Source organism: Lemur catta, chromosome 7 (assembly GCF_020740605.2).
Source record: "Lemur catta isolate mLemCat1 chromosome 7, mLemCat1.pri, whole genome shotgun sequence".
NCBI lineage: Eukaryota > Metazoa > Chordata > Mammalia > Primates > Lemuridae > Lemur > Lemur catta.
The window spans coordinates 28956510-28978129 of NC_059134.1; the positions used below are offsets into that span (position 1 = coordinate 28956510).

Genomic DNA, 21620 nt, shown 5'->3' on the forward strand with positions numbered 1-21620 from the left:
GAAGGCATCTATTAAAGGAGACTGCCTCTTTTTAATACTATATATGGCATTGAAGGAAAAAAAACAAAGGTGTCTCTTTTCAACTATCTTTTTATTTCTCAAATTTGATTTTACTACAGTTTGCATATTATATAATTAATGCTTATAAAGCACCTTGGAAATTATAGGTGATTTTTCTTCATTTTGTAAAATTTGTATAGTAAGTATATTACTTATATGATCAAAGAAAAGCTACCCTTAAAAAGTCTTTCAAAAAGGATTAAAATCTAATTATAAAAATTGTACTTAGAATGGCACAGTTTAGAACTCCAAATAGAGATGGCTTTTCAAGAGTAGGCTGATACAGTGAAAATAACACAGCCTCTGGAATTAGACATGAGTTTCAGTCTTTACTGCTTTTCTGTATGACCTTGGGCAAGTTTTTATTGTGAACTTGAATTTCTCATATTTAAAATGGGGACAACCTACCTTACAGGATTGTGAGAACTGAACAAGGTAATATATATAAAAAACCTAGCAAAGCGCCTGACATGTAGAAGATTCAATAAATATTAGTTCCTTTACTTTTGTATGTCTCCTTAGTTCTCGTTTAGGAAATAGATAAAAAACTTGCTTGGGAATGTAAATGGAACCAGTAAAGTAAATCTTTATTTAATAGCTTTAGTCTCATCATAAACAGTAAACTGACTTTTAGAGCAATATGTTTGGTATGTAGAGATCACTAACAGGTTTTAGTTTTAAAAAGAAACCGAAAGAAGATCAATTGTTATCAGGAGACTCAAAAAGCCAACCAACTGCTTTTTATAATCCTATACATATCATCTTGTATTTAAATAAATAACTTGACCTGTAAGTTTGCTATATTCTAAGATGTACCTGTATATGATACCCTCCACTGGAGGATTAAAATATGATGGTAAGACTTTTATGACTTTAATGGGGCGTTATACTAAGCCACCTATCACAAATAAAGACATAAGTTAGGAGAATTTGTCAGTCAAGTGCCTGGAATGAAAAATACAAAAGTATCTTTTTAAACTAGAAAACCATATTTGAATCTTTAGTATAAAAGTCCTTTAAGTTTAGATATGCTAATAGCTTAATCATATTAGAGAAAGTCAGGATATACTGGATGTTAATCACAGAATAGTAATATGATAATATTAAAAAATATTTATTGAATACTAAATTATTGCTATAAAGTCCAGGAGTTCTTCAAATATTTAATGGACTAAATTTTATTTTTCCTCAATTTTTAGGCCTGACTAAACATAAACCATCTTGGACATATGAAAATAAATTTTAATTTTAAAGAACTCTTTCAAAAAATGGCTTTAAGACCTTCTTTACTAATGCAATTTCCAATGTTTATTGATTGTTAAAAAGAAATTCTCTCATATCTATCCTATGTTCTTTAAGCAGGGAGAACTGTAGCTGGCTATCATCTTCCATATGAAAATGTGGAAATAAGAGGACATTATACTTTCTATCATGGTAGCCCAATTAAATTACATATTGCACTGGAGAACCTATAATTAATTTCATGTTGCTGACCATGGGCATCTAGAGATTTTTCTTTCGTATTGAAGGCTCATAACTGTTTTTTTATGCATGCCTATTTTGTTATTCTTTTTTTTTTTTTGAGACAGAGTCTCGCTCTGTTGCCCGGGCTAGAGTGCCATGGCATCAGCCTAGCTCACAGCAACCTCAAACTCCTGGGCTCAAGCAATCCTTCTGCCTCAGCCTCCCGAGTAGCTGGGACTACAGGCAGGCGCCACCATGCCCGGCTGATTTTTTCTATATATATTTTTAGTTGTCCATATAATTTCTTTCTATTTTAGTAGAGACGGGGTCTTGCTCTTGCTCAGGATAGTCTTGAACTCCTGAGCTCAAACGATCCACCCGCCTCGGCCTCCCAGAGTGCTAGGATTACAGGCGTGAGCCACTGGGCCTGGCCTATTTTGTTATTCTTATAACTACTCAACTTTATTGTCTGTGATCTCTTTTCCAGTATCACCAAAATCATTCTGAAGCTAAACCTCATTCTCAGGATGCTAAACAAACACTAAACATACCACCAGAAAACTAAACTCATGCTCCCTTGTTATACATCATTAAATCAGTATTTATCAAGTTGTATTCCAAACAGAAACTCCATGGCATGGCACAGAGCACATTCTGGGGAGTAGGGAAGAGAATTTTTAAGTGGGAAATAGCTGTGCATATACTCCCCAATTCAAACAGAACTCTGCTTTTGCTTGTTTTAAATATTGGGCTTCCATGCAAGATTTGCAGGATTGTACTGCTTGAAAGGAAAATAAAATTCTGAAAAAGCACCAATTTAGGACAACAAAACTATTCATCACCAAAATTACTATAGAAGTCTAATATGAAATAATTACTACCCTCCAGTTGGTTATGAACATAATAGGAGTATAATCACGAGAGGTAGCTTTGAGAACTGGAAAGGGATAAGGAAAAAGGAAAGGAGAAAGATTTCCTTTACCTTATAAGGTTTATAATTTGAGGTGAAATTAATACTAGCAAGCACATCTAAATAATCTAGATCCAAGTGGGTCATTAGTCTGAAGATGATGAAGATACATTTAGTAGATGTAAGAAGATCTTATTAACAGAAGCAGAAAACATGGACTCAATTACTTTTCTTCTTTTTTACCCATTTCTTATAAATGGTAACAATAGTTAGGTAAAGAGCTACGCTTAACTTTATTTATATGCAGCAGGATTACTAAGGTTGTTGTTTCTCAGGTTAGCACACCTGAGATAACAAGAAAGTTTGTTGCCCACTGGTCTATTAGAATATATAATATTGATGACAATTGGACTTATGTACTTAGAGTTATAAAGAGACGTAACACAATATAAGTAATATTTGTTTGCCTTTGACAGACTCCACACTAATATAATAAAACAACAACAAACTCTGATTCCTTGATTCTTTTATGTGGTCTTGTAAGCATTTTCTTCAAAAACAATAAGAGAAATGGGGCACTCACTGCCAACTAACCTGTAAGTAATACCTGCAGCACTCACCTAGAGGGAATTTAAGCTATCCTTTAATTAATATTACTTCTAGTAAACTGGGGCTTATGAAACATTCCACCGAGAGGCTGTCTAATAGAAATATAATGTGAACCACATATATAGTTTTAAGTTATCTAGCATAGCACATTAAAAAAATTAAAAAGCAGCTGACATTAATTTTAGTACATATTTCATTTAACTCAATATACCAAATTATTTTAGCATGTAATCAACACAAAAAGTTATTGAAATAATTAACATATTTTTGTACTAAGTCTTAGAAATCTGGTATTTTTTTACATTTATACCATATCTCGATTTGGACTAGACATATTCCAAGAGTTCAATAGCCCCACCTGGCTAGTGGTTACCATATTGGATCACACAGGTCTACTGTACATAATTTGAATGTTTAATTAAATCTCCTGACTGATGAGTAGGCCTTATTGGTGCATATTTGTTCAGAGCATTAGGATAAATGTTTTGTTCGCTAATAATCTCAGGTGAACCACTTTGGCTACTGCCACTCTGTTGGAGATAGCTAAACACCAGAAGAATCCCTCTGGCCAAAAGTGGTTCACCTGAGATTATTAGTGAACAAAATATTTATCCTAATGCTCTGCACAAATATGGACCAATAAAGCCTACCCACCAGTCAGGAGATTTAATCTAACTTCAGAAATCTGCATTTTCTGACCAAGAGGGAGGATGTGCAATGATGTAGGGTGGGGGGAGGAAGTTTCAATAGTCTGTTCGTATGAAAAACAGAAGTCTGGTGTGCCAGCTTCCATTCCAACACTAAGCAGCAGAATCTGTGCTACAGCATGATGTAGAGGTAATGATGAGGTTCTGGGTTTTTCTTTCACCATTCTCAATTTTTATAAGTTTTGGCAGAAGCTAAAATAGGATATAGAGATTTAGTTAATTGTAATGAAGTCAGTTGAGTAAGTCATGGAAGCATAATGAAGAAATCAAACACTTTTAGGAATCAAAGGGCTCTGACACCAACTTGTCATACTCCCACCTCCAGTGGCTCACAAGACTGTACTTTCTTAACGACATGACAAGTCATCTGAACCTAAAACCACAGGGAAATTTAAAAAGCACTGGATTCATTTAAGTAAATAAGTGAATTTAAACTAATGGGTACATGTGGATAGAGACTAATTCTATACTCCACAAGAGTAGAATACTGGAAGATATATTTTTTAAGAACTCTGGTAATTCTGACATACAGCCATGATTGTAGGTATTCCTCAAGGACCTATGACTTTCCCTCACTACTCTCTTCTTTGGCCATTTCATGGCTTTTGGCTTTACATATTATCACTAGGCAATCATAAAGTAGTTATGGATTATTACGAGAAAAAAATAATTTTGGGAAAAATCAAACAATAGAGAGATAATCTTTTTATAGGTCTTCTCAAAGCCATAGGCATACATCTATGATACAGTTGCTTGCTCCAAATTGATCTCTACGTCCTATATATATATCATTGCAAAATTATCAGCATAAGGCACAACTCTACTCTGGACACTTCTCTATTTAAACCTCCTCAATTACCCTTGTATTACAGAGCCACACTAAAATTCTCTAGCTTAGCATTCAAGGCCTTGTAAGATCTGGCTTGAATCTTTTCAAGTTAATTTTTTCCCTTTTATTATATGATGAAGAGTATAGATTTTGAAGTCAGCCATATTTGGGCTAAAATTATGTTTTGCCTTGGAAGTAATTTAAATAATGTGTCATTTGCTTATAAATGAAAGATAATACTGCCTCTACCTGAAAAGGCTATTTGAATGATTACATGTTGGTCCCCATACTTGTATGTGGAAGAACTTGCTATCACCACTAAAAACAATAGTTCTCAAATTTCAGTTCATATCAGTATTAAAAGGAATACTTCTTACAAAAGGATGCCTGGGCTACACTTTGAACTTGACTTGGTAGGTCTGTGTGGGGCTCTAGAACTACATTGTCCAAAATGGTAGCCAACAGCCACATGTGGCTGCTAAGCACTTGAAATACAGCCATTCTGACTTGAGATGTACCATAAAGGTAAAATGCACAACAGATTTCAAAGACTTAATTATCAAAAGAATAAAGCAAAATCTCCTTAATAGCTATTTTTTTTATTACATGTTAGAATGACACTTTGGATATATTAGCTTAAATAAAACATATTATTCACATTAATTTTACCTGTTCCTTTTTACTTTTTAATGTAGATACTAGAAAATTTCATATGACATACATGGTTTGGATTGTATTTCCACTGAACAGTACTGCTACAGACTCTGCATTTTTAACAAGGTCCCCAGATGATTCTGTGCTAGGCATCCTCAGATTACCTTCTGAGAAACAGTATATGAAACTCTCAGCTCTCCAGAAAAAGAACTGATATCTTTACACATATACCTTTTAATCCTCACAGTGCTCTGAACATTGTGAGCAGTTAATTATATACTGATTGAATTTGGGTGTGTTTTAAATTTCGAGCCACCAAAATTCATCAAACAACAAAATTTTATTAGAGGTTTGGCTTTTGTTTCTTTTTCTCCCCTAGCTCCTAAATGATTATTTTTGAATTGCATTTGAATGGAGCAAAACACTTCAAACAACAGCTCTGATTTGTTCTCAAATTAATAAAACAAATAGTTTATGTCCAGAAGAATTAGAGTTTTTTCCTATCTATGGTTATTTCAACTCCATATAGAAATGGACTATTTGACTAGATTCCAAAATTGTTGAATATTATCATACTCAAGTTCTTCATTTCAAACTAGTGATTAACACTAAACCTGGAACATACACTGATTTTTACAACCGTAGTAATTTAGCCAGATGAGAAAAAAAGAGACATATCTGAGAAACAGGGGTCTCTACACAGGTACAAATGAGGTGAAGATGGCTGTGTGCCCTGAAAGGAGAGAGAGAGAAAACTAATGCTTTCTAAAGCTAATACTGGGATACAGAATAATGTTGACCTGAATGACTGTGAAAGGAAAACAGCCACATTAGAAATAACTTTTAAAGATCAGTTGGTAATAATTTTCAGCAAAGATTTTTCCACTTACCTCATTGCCACATTGCTGCCATCAATAACTATTGGTCTCAGATTTTCACCATCATCTGTTACAATCTCTTGCATTGGAGATTCAGACCGCTGAGATTCCAGGGAAGATGTTTCCCGCATTATACTGTTAATGGTACTAACTGTTTGATCAGCCTCGCTTTTATTTCCAAGTTTGACAAGTTCTCCCAAAATATCATTGATTAAAGCATCTGTACCAAGTTTGTTTAGCACAAGCTGAACCTGTTCTTCAGAATAACCTAACTTAAGTGCAAACTCCAGTTTTGTTTGGTATTCTCGTACCACATCAGGGGGTTTCTTCCCTTCCTTGGATGTAGTCTGGGACTCCTCGGGTTTAAAGTCTTGCAAAATTTCATTGCGCTTCAGTATGTGAGGCTCTAAACAGGGAGACCTACATAGTTGTCTGTGAGTCTTGGTTAATAAGCATGGCTCTACTGAAATGCTACTCAATTGTTCTGACTCATGATCAGAATTTGTGCTTTCTTCAGAGTCACCAGAGCTTGCATTCTCTTCAGACACCTCCTTTTCATCCTTCCCAGCATTAACTGTATCCATTGTTGGTTTATCTACCGTTGACCAAGGTACAGCTGCACTTAACTGTGGGTCAGCGTTCTCCACATACAGGTGGCCGAGGTCGTGCCCCAGGTGATCCTTCAAGCCCATGAAGCTGTTAAGTGTACTTGACTCCACTTTGCTGTTTTTTCTGTATTCCTGAATGCAAAGTACCCCGTATTCCTAGAGAAGAATGTAAAATATTTACAATTTCATATTTATGGTTTGATATGTCTCAACAGAGAAGTCAAAAAAGGATTACTAAACTACTGAATACCTTTGTATTTTATCTACATCTTCTCCTCCCTCACAACACCCTTGCCAAGACAGTATCATGCCCCCATATTGCAGATGAAGAAGTTATGAATTAGAAAGGTCATGTAAGTGCTCCAAGGCAACAAAGTAAATAAGGAGCAGAACTTTTTTAACCTAGCTTCCTCTGACTCTAAAACCCACGCTTTCCCCACTAAATCATGCTTCTTCTCAACCTTGATGGAAGAGATTTCTTTACTTTTAGAAAGATTTATAATTCTAGAGTGACACACAGAATATTATCAAACAGTATGTTTTAGATATTCCATGACAGGTTATTTATATTTTCTATAACAGAATTCATAAAAATCTGTAAAAATTATTTTAAAGAGAAAGCCATGTAGAAAGAAAAGGAAAACATTATCATACTTGAAAAACTGTCATTAATTTGGATGTTTAACAACAATCTAAAGAGGTTTCAAAAAGAATGTAGATACTGCAAAGAAAGAACACATATTCTAAAATGGCTAGCAAGGGATTAAATAATTACAAAGTGAATTAAATTCCACTTAGAGATGAATAAAGTTTTGCCATAATAATCATGATTTCATGACTATGGAACACAGTAACACGATATAATTTTTAACATTATGCTACCCTTATTAAGCACCAGGGACGCTATAGTCTATTTCAATCCAGGAAAAAAATAAAAGTTGTTTTACTGTATGTGCATTTATGGAAGGCAGAGAAATTAAATACATAAAATTAGGAGCAAATAATTAAGTACATCAAATAAATAATGTTATCTCAGTTTCCTGAATTTTATGTCAGAAAATATTTCTGTCTTACATCAGATTAATTAGCCATTAATTTGCATTTGGTTAAAAAGTCATCTTTTCTCCTATTTTCTTCCATAGGAATACTTCTACTGTCTAAAATGCTTTTACTGTTTTACTATTCTTCCTTAAAGTCTATTGGAAATAATTGTTATTTCTCTACTAGGGACAGGATAGAAAAATAAGGCTATTTTCTCTTGTGCTTCATTGTAAGGACTATATCCACATCAGTGGTTTACTTATTAAGGCAAATCCAGTGTTCTACCGAGGTATAACATTAGCAAGCCAGTGGTAGCTGAATTTGAGACTGTCATAAAACACTTATTTAAATAGCCTTAGGAAAAAAAGTGGGGAAACATTTTATTCTAAAGCTCTTCAACATCATATTTACACTAGAAAAGAGCTATTATACAAATGTTAAAAGAAAGTGCTAAGTGATTTTCTGAGAAGTCATAAATTTGAAAGCATACCTGGTAAACTTACTAGAGTCAAGTATTTCAACATAATGAAATAAATTTTATTAACTATGGTAAATACTAGAGAAGAGAACATGAAATCTCTAACTTGATAATACACTTAAAATTCCTTCTGTGTAGAACTCCTACACACTTTATAGGAGTTTCTTCAGTAGGTTATTCCCTGAGAACACAGACAACTTTAATATCATTGTTCTATTAATAATATAGCATTTATTAGTTTTAAAGAAACATCAAACTCTTCTAGCTCCTGATTGTACAGTTGATAAAAACGAAATATCCCTTAGGAAAGTCTATATTCATCTGCTTCATTATAAAGCTGTATACATTTCAATTTTTTACCTATTAATATGATATGCATGAGACCAATTACTTAGAATTGAAGGAAGGGATTTTGAAAGCAAATCTGTACACTCTGTGATTTATTAACTACTGTAATATACTAACACTATAATGCAAGTAACAAATCACAACAGCATCCTAATAAAGGGATACAGTTAAAAGAAAAATCCACACTGTGGCCTTCATAGAGCTCCCACCAAAAGTATCTTAAACAAGGAAAACCTATTGGAAGCTGGGCTGCCTGGCAACCAGAAGCTGGTTGCTAAGCTGCACTCCTTTAACATGCCATCATGAATGCTAGCACAGTGAAAGAATAATTTGGTATGAACAAAAGCCTATAAAAGAGACTGGGACTTAAGTGCGTCTGGTTTACCCTCCGAGAACAATGCGGCTGCCAAACCAATCTGGAAGCTTCGACATCATTGTTCTGTAAACCCCACAATCTGCTCTGACTGCAGGAAGTATGTTTAATGGGCAACATTTTTGATCTCCCCTGAAAAGTTTGGGTTTTGCATAAGTGCTGTTGTGAGATAATTCTTCAAGATAATGACTTGCTGACCAAATCTCTGAACTGAACTAGGAAATATTATTTTAATATTGAGCAGTAGTGGGTTTTTTTTTTTTTAACTATATCAGGATGAATACTTTGAAAAATACAGTCAGAGGGGAACATTAGAATGAAATTGTTTTGCTTAAAGGATAGGTGAAATTATTCTTAATTTTTACATTTTTCAAAGAAATAAAACCAGACACTGTAAAGTTTTTAAACTGAAAATTAATCACTCCAAAACACCATTTAAATATTTCTATATCTTCAATCTAACATTTTAAAAAAGTGTTGATGGCACTGCTTAGGTCTGTTCTACTATATAATTTGATATGGCTATAAAGATAAGAGGGAGAAAAAACTGGGATTATCAGTTGTTTGTTTTTTATATTAAACTACACAAAACTCATTTATATACCAATGTATTTAGTGAATGCCACACACCTTTAACTTGTGATAATTTATGTAATTTGTACATAATATTTAAATAAAAAGTTTACAATAATTAGGCTGATTTTTAATGCTAAGGGGAAATGTAAGCTTGACCTACATTTTAAAAATTAACATTCAGTCTTGTTAGGAAAAATAATTTTTGTTTTAAAGTATTCTGGTTGTGCTTTTTGCATACTGACAGGCATTTCTTCATCTCCTAGATTTCATTGGTTAGTACAGAGAAAGTTATCCAATGTCATCTTGTACTAACCAAGCAGTTAAAAGATTTTTAGTTCCTGTAAATCAAGAGATTAAATAAGAAACAGTACAAATAAGGACAAGTGAGTTCAATTTCTAGGTCTATAAGCCACATATATATTCTCTATCACATAATACAAATTTGAAATAAACTGATTTGTATTGATGTAAATCGTAAAGATTCAGTTTTTAAAACTTTAATTTCTAGAATGCTGTCTTACCCACTTGTAATTAGTAAAAGATTGCCCTGACTTTATATAGCACTTAAAAAAACCCAGAATTTGGCAAAATCTTGAAATCATCAATAAAAAGTTAAATGATAAAGATTTAAAAACATAAAATATTTTCATAGACTGCAGTATTTGTTCATGTAATAAAATATGTAAAATTCACAATTATGAGAAATAAATCATTATGAGAAACTTCAGAAAAAGAATGGTATATGACCTTTATTTTTGTTCAGCACTTTCAAAACAATCAACATAATTTTCAAGAAGACAGAAACAACACCAGTCACATGACAAAATGTACTGTTACATGTAAGGTAGAAAATACTTTTCTCCTCATTTTTAAAACATTTATTAAACTTTTAAGTTTTGCATTTACTCAAATTATATTTAAATCAACTTAATCTTAAATTTAAATCAACTAAATATTAAACAAGGGTAATTTTCCTCATTTCACAAAGTAGCAGCATAGTCAAAGTTTCACAAAGTAGGTGAGTTTATATTCCCACAGTTATCAAAAAATTCCAAGAAATACAGCTTAACTTTTAAACTTCATATCAGGGATCCATTGTAAGTGGCCTTTACATACCATACTCTTGAACACAAAGGTATTGGGCAAAAATATAATGATCTAAAAACAGCTTTCTACAGTTACAGATCTATAGATTCCCTCCAGATACTATACTGCAAAGTCAATTTTTCTTACTAAGAGCAAGCTAAAAATTAGTATTATTTGTTGAAAAAAGAACTAAATCTTCATGTTAATTTTGTAGATGATGATGAAGTGTAACTAATTCTTTTAATTGCCAAAAGAAACTTTCTATTAGCTGAGTGCAGGTTTATCATGTAATAGCTATTCACTAGAAATTTATCACATACACTAAAATTCTTCCATTTAGTGAAGAGATTTTCTGAAAGTTCTCATTAGATAACTTGGAAAATTCTTCATATCAAATGACATAAAAAATTTTTTTATATTCTAGAGAGCCTCCTATTAATCAGGAATATTAGACCATAAACTTGTTAAAACAATTTATTTGTTTGTAATGTAAAGTTACAATGCCATAAAAGTGGGTTCTGGTTGTTATCCAAATGGTAATACTATGAGAACAATGAAAATAAAATAATGAATATGTAATAAATACCTACTGCTGTAGTCTCTGTGTATTTAATTACCATTGTATTTGAGTGAGTGCTGTTGTCTGCATCCCTCTAGCTAACAAAGGAAGGATGTCCCTTTGAACAGATTGGTTAATGCTCTGGGGCAACAGATGTCTACTGGAACTGCAGGAGACCAGCAACTGGTGGCCTGCCCATCTTCTGAAAACTTTCAATAGACTTATGCATATGTTCACACAATAGGGCATGTGGTAGAAATGAAAACCTCTTTTTAACCCTTAATGCTCTTTCTTTCCCTCCCAACTGATAGATGTAAGTCTTTGTCTCTTCCCTTCCCCATTACAAAACTCTTGAAAGCAATAGTTCTTGCAATGACATCTTTAGTCTAATAACTGAAACTAATGCAAAGGAAAAAACAGGAAGGAGAAAAGAAATTAGAAACTGTACATGAATATTCAAATTGCTGACAAAGCAAGTGAATGCTTAATCACCATCTACCTATAGCTGAAACTATATCAATCCATCTCCTCTAGCTAGACTATTAAGACAATGGAAAAACCTATATTAAATTTTACCATCATTTTAACAGTACCTAGATATGACAGTGACATCTTAAGAAACCTGAGAATTTGACAAGATAAAATCTAAATCACTGTTTATTAAAATATCAGAACATTTTTATAACTTTTCCTTAAGCTCCAAATGATTAGATGGCATGCTTAATGCCTTACAAATGTTTTTGAAGCTATAAGTAATTATTTATATAACTCCAGAATACAAAAATGTAAAAATCTGCTTCACAGAAATATTTTACAGAAAGAATTGAATTTTCTGGTAGGTTGGCACAATGTAATAATTTGTAGGCTTGCATTTGAGGTGCTTTCTATCTTTTATAGAGTTTAAATTCATATTCTGAATATTTATCAAAGTTTAACTTCCAAGGCATTAAGTAGCACAGATACTCACGTTAGCAGGAAAATACAAAGACATTGGTTTCTGTAGCAGCTTCACAGTAAACTCCTTAACACAATTTTAGCTGCAGACTTCCAGGCAGGCAAGAAGAACAATGAATGGTTGAACAGATGGAATAGCAATGTCTTTGCTTAACCTATTACCGAGTGGAATAACAGCCAATCATAGGGCAGAAAGCTCACAATTAGTTGGCCAGGCAGATGCAAGACAACCTCAGCACCCTGCGTCAGGTTCGTAGGTTTCTAAGATAAGCAAGTTGATGTCATTCTCTGGGTCTGCCCCGGGCAGCATGTGTATTAACGAGGGGTGTGCAGCAACAATAGGCCATACAAAGCTGACTAGTAGGCAGCTGCTCCATGAGAGCAGAGTCATTAGGGAGCAGGCTGCCAACAAGAAACACCTGGCTTGGGCAGACTTCAGCTTTTCCTCCTTGTTTTTAACGCATGAAACAAAGAAACCAATTATATTTTAAAGCAGTACAAGTTGCATGTTTCCAAAAAGTTGAGGCTATATTCTAATCTATTAGCTTTTTGTTTTTATTAAATAAAGAAGATGGGGTGTGTCGAAGTAGCAATTAACTATTGCAGCAATTCCTTTCTTTAATAAACGAGTTACTGGTGAAATGAGATAGAAGGTTATAGTAAAACTATTTCCCTGGAAATAGTGGAAAATCTGTATTTTTAAATGTTAATGTGTTGCAAGATATTAAACTAAAAAAAAGAGATGATGAAAATAAGATCGCAAAAGTAAAAGGTTTAAGGGCTTATAAAGAGAATTGATTTTAAAAAGTAAGTTAACTAAAAGTGAAATTTAGTAAGATAAAAGTTTGGTCCAACTTTATGCCAAATGAGCCATCTAAACTGTACGATTAGACAAAACTATTTAACTTCAACCTAAAATCATCAGAACAGCCTATTTTACATATGTCAAATAGCAGTGTAAAATTCTTTTAGTATGAGATACTAGTTAACCATGTAACTAAACAGAAGCAAAGTCCTTTATTATGTTTTAACATATAACATATTATACCTGTTAAAAGTATTTGTACTTCATGAAATTTATATGATGTAATACAAATTTCAGTTCAGGAACAAGTTAACATTATAAGGAAATACTGTGATATTTTTGAAAAATATAAAGTATACAAAAAAAGCACTCTTGGAGAGGAAGCTTGTTAACCTTGATTTATTTCAAAGTTTCAGATTACATGATTTATAATATAATACTATGGACTACTTGCTTTTGTGGGCTAAGTTATGCCTTGAGTGGCCTCTGATTATGAAAAAAATGCAATCAAAATGTAAACACTATACAGTATTGTAAGGATATTTCCATACTAAAGAAAAAGGAAATCTATAGCTGTCCTATTTACTTATGTGATGTAGAACACACACATACACACAGCCACACACACATTCCCTTTTCATTCCAGTGCAAATTAAAAAAGGGAAGGCAAAGAGCTGCTCTTAACATACAATTTTGTGATATAGGCTGATTTATGCAGAGCCTAGACTTTTTTGTTACATGATCATGAACTCTAAAGTTATAAAACTTAAAGCACCCCACACAATCTAAATCAATCTCTTTTTCATACACAAATACAGAGGCTACACACAATTAGGATCATTTGTGAATACTTAGAAAAAAGTAACACTGGTTTGGGACTCCTGGCCCTGTCCTCATTGTGCCCACTCAAATGCAAATGAGTTCTCCTCTATTTACAAAATAAGGGGAAGATCCGTTCTATATAGTTAAGATTTTTTTAGTTATTGCACTAAAAACATTCCTTATGCCTATTAAACACTAAAAATTATTGTTTCCGAAAAGAAAACTAAAATATAAAGTAAGACATTATAGATCACCATTTGTTTATAGAAGTTTTTCCTCAAAAGAGCTTAATATCTTATTGAACTATGCTATTCCAAAAATGTTAGAAAAGTTAAAAATCTGTGAAAATATTTTTGAACTAAATATAATTACTCGGTTCTGAATGTCAAACTAATTTCTACAGTAAGAACTGTTCTTTTTCTGCCAAGGGTTACAGTAATGTTACTGAAATAGTGAAGGCTATGGTCTAATTTCATAAACCCATTAAAAATGAAGAAAAAGCATCTCTACCATTATAGTTTATCGTAAATCACAATGTGAATGACACAGAATTCAAATTTCTCATCTTGGGTGAGCAAATGGATGTCACAGAAATGAAGAAAGTCAGAATTTATCTTTTTCTTTTTTTTTTTTTTTTTTCTGGTGGTGGTAGTGGTAGTTCTTTTTGAAATCTCACGAGTAAAAAAGGTATCAATCCTGAAAAGAATAAGAGAGAAATCAAGGCCATTGCTATGGCTAGTAAGTGTAATTCTAGTAAAACTGAGTTTGATTAAATGTGATAAAAGTGAAAAACATAACATACATCCACGCAAAGTAGTTACACCTAAAACTAATAAAACTTAGTAGCTATGCACTGATTGAAGAGACAGTGAGGTCAGTATTTATGAATTCATATTAAAACATTTTTCTTTCTTATATGAAAAGGAAACTACTTAGTATGAGTAAACAGTCTTCCCTTTTCCCTTGGGTTTTCTTCCTTCTCTTTATCCTTTGCTACTATAGTTACTACTTTATAGCTTTAATTCAGGAGGAGGAGGAGGAATCTTCTCACTAATGCCTGCCACTGTGAACACAAAGAATGAGAGAAAACTAACCAAGAGCTCAGCAGGAAGCCTGATCTCTAGCACTGGATTAAGCTTTTTTGCAAATAGCAAATAAAGGCAGTGATCTGAAAAAGCCAATCAGATCCTGCTGTGGTATTTAGAGTATCTCGGTTGCTAGTATTGGATAATGTTAAGCACATTAAAACATCTGTAAGTGAAAAGATGCCCCAGTTTGGCTTTCTTAGTCACATGGCCCCAGTCCACTCCCCACTGCAGGGCAAATACAAACAGCTGTACTGGGCTCAGTGCATGTCACTGCAATAAATGACTAAGCATAGTGCACACTTAAGACAGACAGAAAAGACAGTGTAGTTTTAGAAGTACTATACTAAAATCTGTCAATGCCAAGGGTGGGTCTAACATTTGGAACTTCAACCATTTGAAGGAGACTTATACTTTTTCTAAGACATGAATGTGAAAAAAGTGGGCTTTGATGTTGGGAAGTTTAGAATCGATTCCCTTTGCCAGTGGTGATCCAAGCCGACTTCCGGATACCTTTCTCTTACTATGGACTTGCTCCCCTTTAATATGTAATCTCTTCTGATTCTAACAATAACAAGATGGAAGTAAGACTATTATCAGATTTTCCCAATTGTACCCAAAAGGTTGAAAGGTTAAAATTTTAACCAAAGGCTGGTATTATTTTTGAGAGTTAAAAAAAAAGAACCAATCATCCAACAAAAAAAACCTAATTCATACACATAGTATGAAAGAATGGAGCAAAAGCAATCAGGCATTAGCTCTAATATCTGCTTTATAATATCTGAGAGTTATTATAGTTAGGAAGCCATAAGATCTTTCATATATAAAATTACTCTTCTTAGTATTATTTAAAAAGTTTTAAAGACTAACTTTAAACCACAAAACAATGCTAAGAATACTGCCTCTGTGAATTAAAGACAAATAAATTGCTGTAGATCTCCACAGTACCAGTTAAAAGGAAGTCATAAGGCATCAAAAGCCTGATAAACATCACCTCTAACATGCCAAATTCCAGAATGTCCTGTAGAGTTAGACATTCTTCTAATTCCTCTCTGCCAATGAAAACCATGCCATTTTTCAGGGAAGAGGCAGACCCTGAAAGTCCCAACATTAGCCCATATTTGGAAGCAGTACTGAATATAATCCACTCAAAGTACATTCTAGAAAAACGTAACTTTACATTTAACATTAACCGTGAAAGAAATCTCAACCATAACTAGGATCATATATTTAAAATAAATCACCAAATATGATTTTATATAAAATAAAGCTTATACACTGAAGTATTAATATTAGGTAGAAAAAAGTATGCTGATAACTGATAATAAGGAAGACAACAAAAAATGAATGAAAGTGACACTATTGGAACATGCAGGGCAAATGAAAAAAGCTCAAATACATTTTCTGCTCACACTTTCTTCAATGACACGGCCATGTCTGCCATTTCTCACTGTTAACATTAAACATAGTAGTGGAAATGGGGCTGACGGGAAGGAGGATAAAATTATCACCTGTGGCCATAAACTATTGGTATTTTAATAGTAAGGCAGCAAACTACTTTTCCTATCCATACAAAGAAATAAATTGTATCAGAAATCATTTTTTAGTGGACATCATATTTGTTCCTAAAAGAACACTAAGCAATTACCAACAGGTAAATAAAAGTTAAAAGGGAAAAACAGGCCAGGTACAGTGGCTCACACCTGTAATCCCAGCACTTTTTGAGGCCGAAGTGGGAGGATTTCTTGAGGCCAGTTTGAGATCAGCTTGGGCAACATAGTAAGATCCTGTCTTTACAAAAAATTTAACAGTTAGCTGGGTATGGTGGTGCATGCCTGTAGTCCCAGCTACTGGGGAGGCTGAGGTAGGAGGATCTCATTAGCCCAGGTGTTCAAGGGTGCAGTGAGCTATGATTGTGCCACTGCACTCTAGCCTGGGTGACAAAGCAAAACCACATCTCTTTAAAAAAAAATTAAAAAATAAAGAGAAAAAGAATATGGCATAATGGATGCATATCAATCTAATCCTTTCTGTATTAGCAATAAAAATGGACTTCTAAAAAAGGGCTTGGGAAATTTACTGGAAGAACAATGCAGGAGCTCACAGGATCAAAGGAAGGAAGAAGTTAACACTCAAGCCTTTGGAAGGTCAGGGACTAAGACTGACCCAGGGTTTCAGTGGCAGAGCTTTTAGACTACCTCCATCTGATAACTCAGCATATCTGTTCTCTGACCTTGTGGTCTCAATTCAAGGTTCAAATTCCTGAAACAGAAAATCTGATCAGCAGTTTAGGTCATGTACTCACCCCTTTGCCCAATTACTGTGGCCAGATGTATGTGGGGCCATGATTGGCAGCTCTACCAGAACCATGAGGAGATGTTTGGGGGATTCCTTAAGGAGGGTAATAGTAAAAAATAGAGGGGGAGAAAATGCTAGGTGGACAGGACATCAGATACCCGCTCCAGAAGGGCATTAAATACATTAGAGGGAGTTTCTATATGGTTCCCATAAAGTTCATCAAAACAACTTCAAAAGAAAAAATCTGGAAATAGTGAAGAAATGAACTTTTAAAAGGTGAGCAAAACAAAATTAAGAGTTATAACATTAAATCAAAAGGAAAACCTATGTTTCTGATTCATTTTTCACATGTATAAAAAGGAAATAAATTTATATCACTCTTGGAGAACATATGCATTGCTTGGCTTCAGTTTTCACATCTATGAACTATATTGTATCTCATTCACAGTGTCCCTTAAAGGAACCTATCATTGTCCCAAAAGGGCATTCTTGAAACTTCACAGTCATCTTTTTCTATTTCTCAATTGCTTCACTAATTTAAACTATCCTCAAGATCCAGTTAATCAATTCCTGATTATTTTTCTCTTCTCAGTTTTCTCATTCTTGTGGCCATGAGCATTCCCTATGCTAAGCACTCAATCCCTCAGGCTTAGATTACTTTTGTTTCTTAATTTACCTCCTTCCTTGAATATCCCCTAGGTACCTCCCTGCCAAAGTCATTTTCAATGACATCACTCATATGTTAAAAACAACAACAACAACAACAACAACAACAACAACAACAACAACAACCCAGCTGCATATCCTAAATCTCTGGTCCTCTGCTTTGTTTTCAGGGCTTTGTTTACAAGCTGGGCCTCCTCTGGCCCTGTTATCTGATTTCCCATTTCACTTCAGGTGAAGGAGCAGCAAAAGTGAAATCACAGATGCTGAAATACTTGTCTTTTCACTTTAAGTGCTGTCTGGCACTGCCTCACCTACCCAGCTCACATCTGTCATTCTAAGCCCAGCTCACATCTGTCATTCTAAGCCCAGTTCAAAGCTTCCTTTTTCCATAATATTAATACCTTGTTGGACTACTAAAGTTTTTACTGATTTCCAGCTCCTTTGAATTTATATAACATGAATAGTCTGCACTGCATAATTGAGTACTTATTATGAACTAGGATGTAAGCTTCTTGAAAGTAGAACCATTCACTCTTCCATAATTCACATGGTACAACCTATACTGCATGCAGCAGTGTGCTTACTCTAGAAGATCTTCCAGTGAGAAAGATGACCAGTAAAAAACAAGCCCCTGCAAATTTGAATGCAGGCATTCATATGAACAAAAATGCTGCCCTGCTAGTCTTTATTTCTCTGTGTGACAGGATGAATTTATCAAAGAGCCCACAGCTAGAGGCAAGATTCCTATAGTCCTGGTACATTCAAGGAAGCTCTAGCCTCCCAGTGATGACAGGTCTTTTCCTGCAGTCTCCTCTGGATTAACTTCCTAATTAGAGCTACATTCAATGGAGTACCACTGCAGCCTCTGCCTCCCCACCTGAGGGAGACTTATTTGATGGACAAGTGTATGAAGAGGACTTGTATAAGAAAAGTCCAGCCCCTCCCACTGCATGTTTCTCTTCCAGATCTGCCCACAAGCAGAGGGCACTCGGTTGCTTTGCTCTCTGGCATGGCCTGAGACTGGATGGCTAAATCTCTCTAATTCTGGACTTCAGTGTTACTAAGCCCTTTATGTTGTTCTCTTAAGTAATGTTCTCTCCAATAGTTCTATGGATAAAAAGAGTTGCTATTTTGATCTCCATCTGCCTGGCTCCTTTGTCTATTCCTCAGTTGGTTCAGAACTGAGGCAGGAAAAAGACCTTTCAAACCCTAACAATACTCAACAATAAATGCAATTTTGTTACAAAGAACTATTAAGAAAAATAAGAGATAATAAAGACTACATAAATTAACTCTACTCAGATCACTTTTATAATATATATGAAGGGATAAAGTTAAAAAAAAAAAGAAGAAAAAGATTTCAGTAACAAAGAAGGAAGATAATGTTCCTCAAAGTCAAAATTCTTAAAGTTTATAAAAATCTTTCAGTATCAAGTCATTAAGGGTAGATAATCCTCATTCCATTTAGGGTTCAGAGACAAATGCAAAATAAATACACAAAGACAACATGCCTTTCCAGTGGTCTAAAAACAAAGAAACTCTTCTACATTCATTTTAAATGACAATATAACCCCTATCCTGAGACTTTATTCAACTATTTTCTAGTGATTGGTCTCCCATTTAGTGTCATGTGTTTTTTTTTTCATTTGTTAAGCAAATAAGTCTTTACGAAGATGATCTTCAATTCCTACAAAACCTGTAAATACTCCAGGAATGAGAAATTCTGGAAAAGTTCAGGGCATACAAATGACAACCAAAATGCCAATGCAATAGGTTACTAAAGCAGCTAATGTATGGGGAAGAGGGGGAAAGAAAACTCATGAGAAAAAAAGGACATGCAGTATTCTTTAGCCACAGTTTTACTTTCTGCAGTTTCAGTTACTCGTGGTAAATTTGGTCTGAAAATATTAAATGGAAAAGCCATTCTGTGTAATATGATGAAATCTTGCGGTGGCCCACTCTGTCATGCTGGGGATGTGATTCATCCCTTTGTCCAGCATATCTGTGCTGCAGACACTACCTACCTGTTTGTTAATCACTCAGTAGCCAACTCAGTTATCAGATGAAAAAGCATAGTACAGATACTCCTAAACTTATGATGGAGTTATGTCCTGATAAACTCATCTTTAGATAAAAATGTCATAAAATGCATTTAATACACCTCAAAATACCACTTACATTAGCCCACATTTGAGTAAAATCATCTAATACAAAGAGCCTGCTTTATAATAAAGTGTTGACTATCTCACGCAAAACTGAATACTGTGCTCAAAGTGAAAAACAGAATAGTTGTATGGGTACTCAAAGTACAGTTCCTACTGAATTCATAACACTTTCACACCCCCATAATGTCAAAAAATCGTAAGTCAAATCATCCTAAGTTAGGGATCACTTGTATATACAGGGTTTAGTACTATCCATGGTTCCAGGCACTCACTGGGGGTCTTAGAATGTAACCCCCGAGGATAACGGAGGACCACTGTATATGATTTTAAAAGAAGCAGAAAGCACATGATATCATTCATGTTAGCAAAACACACTCATAGTAAGTATAACAAAAATGATGAGGAAAAGGTCACCAAAAATGTGAAATTTTTATATAAAATAAAATGTATATAAGACATTCTTGGAATTATAAAATAACTGATAGAAGTTAAATGACACTATGTCACTTTCAGTAATGATAATATTTACAACACCATCATCAGAGCCTGGTTAGAACTCATCCCCTCTCTCCTGCTGAGCCACTCTCTCTGACGTTCCTCATGTGGCATGTGCTGCTCATTTGCACACATCACAGCTTTAGGCTGCTGTACCAAATGAGGACACATGCATGTCTTGTTCTTCTTTAAATGTTAAATAATTTACTTAGGCAACTAATTCAAAACTGCTTGACCCAATGCATTTTTAAAAAGTGAAATTGACAGATAGGTTACAAAGAATAATTGCATCAGAATTAAAAGAGGGCTCCATCATTAGGTTTGTCTGTTCTTACACTCTAAAAGAGAGAGTAAACAGTTTATCAAATGCTTGTAAGGGAACTCAGGAAAAAATAAACATGCCAGCAAATAATCCAAAGGAACTACAAACCACTAAGACCCAATAAAAGTACTTTGTTAATTTTAAGTTTGATCTAAATATAAATTCTTATTAAGAATCTATATAGAAAATAGTTCCTTCTATATTAATTCTTGTAAGATGAGAAAATAAAAAGTTGATGTTAATACTTCCAATGGCCTCATACTACTAATTTTAAGTAACTGCATACTACTGATTTTAGATAAGTGTTCTGGTATACAAGAAACTGAAAAATACTGAGAGGCTAAAAAAAAAAAAAAAAGAATGGCTGCTTTAGAAAACATTCAGTGAAATCAGCACAAAAGTTTATAACAAAATTTTTCTTTAGCGTTCTATTCATATCAAAAGGTGATGTAATATTTTAGACATTAAGAATTCTGAGCCTTTAGGACAAGATTCTTTCTAAATACAAATCATCATATACTATAATAAGTTAAATCTAGAATATGAATCATCCTGAACAGCTGCCAATGCAATTCGATTGTTAACTAACAGGGCAGGGATTCTTGTGTTCTGTTTTCAGAAGTAGCTCCACCATGTAGAAGAGTGCCTGGCACACAGTAGGTGCTGAATAAAAATGTGCTAAATAAATGAGAGCATTTCAGTACCTGGACCGAAATCTTTTTTCCAGATTTATCTGCTTACTTCCCTCATATAACCTATACTCTAGCCAAATGCAGATATTTAAAGCAGCAGTTCTCTCAATTTTGGTTGTACATTAAAATCATCACA

General features: G+C 34.0%; 1 protein-coding gene across 2 annotated transcripts in view; it reads right to left on the minus strand.

Moving 5' to 3' along the window:
* The window catches only part of ZC3H12C (zinc finger CCCH-type containing 12C), a 74477-nt gene that overhangs the window by 24310 nt on the left and 28547 nt on the right, over nucleotides 1-21620 (minus strand). For both annotated transcript variants that reach the window (XM_045556650.1, XM_045556651.1), the window contains exon 2: nucleotides 6124-6875. In XM_045556650.1, the coding sequence (XP_045412606.1) occupies nucleotides 6124-6875 (752 nt within the window). The remainder of the gene's footprint in view (nucleotides 1-6123; nucleotides 6876-21620) is intronic.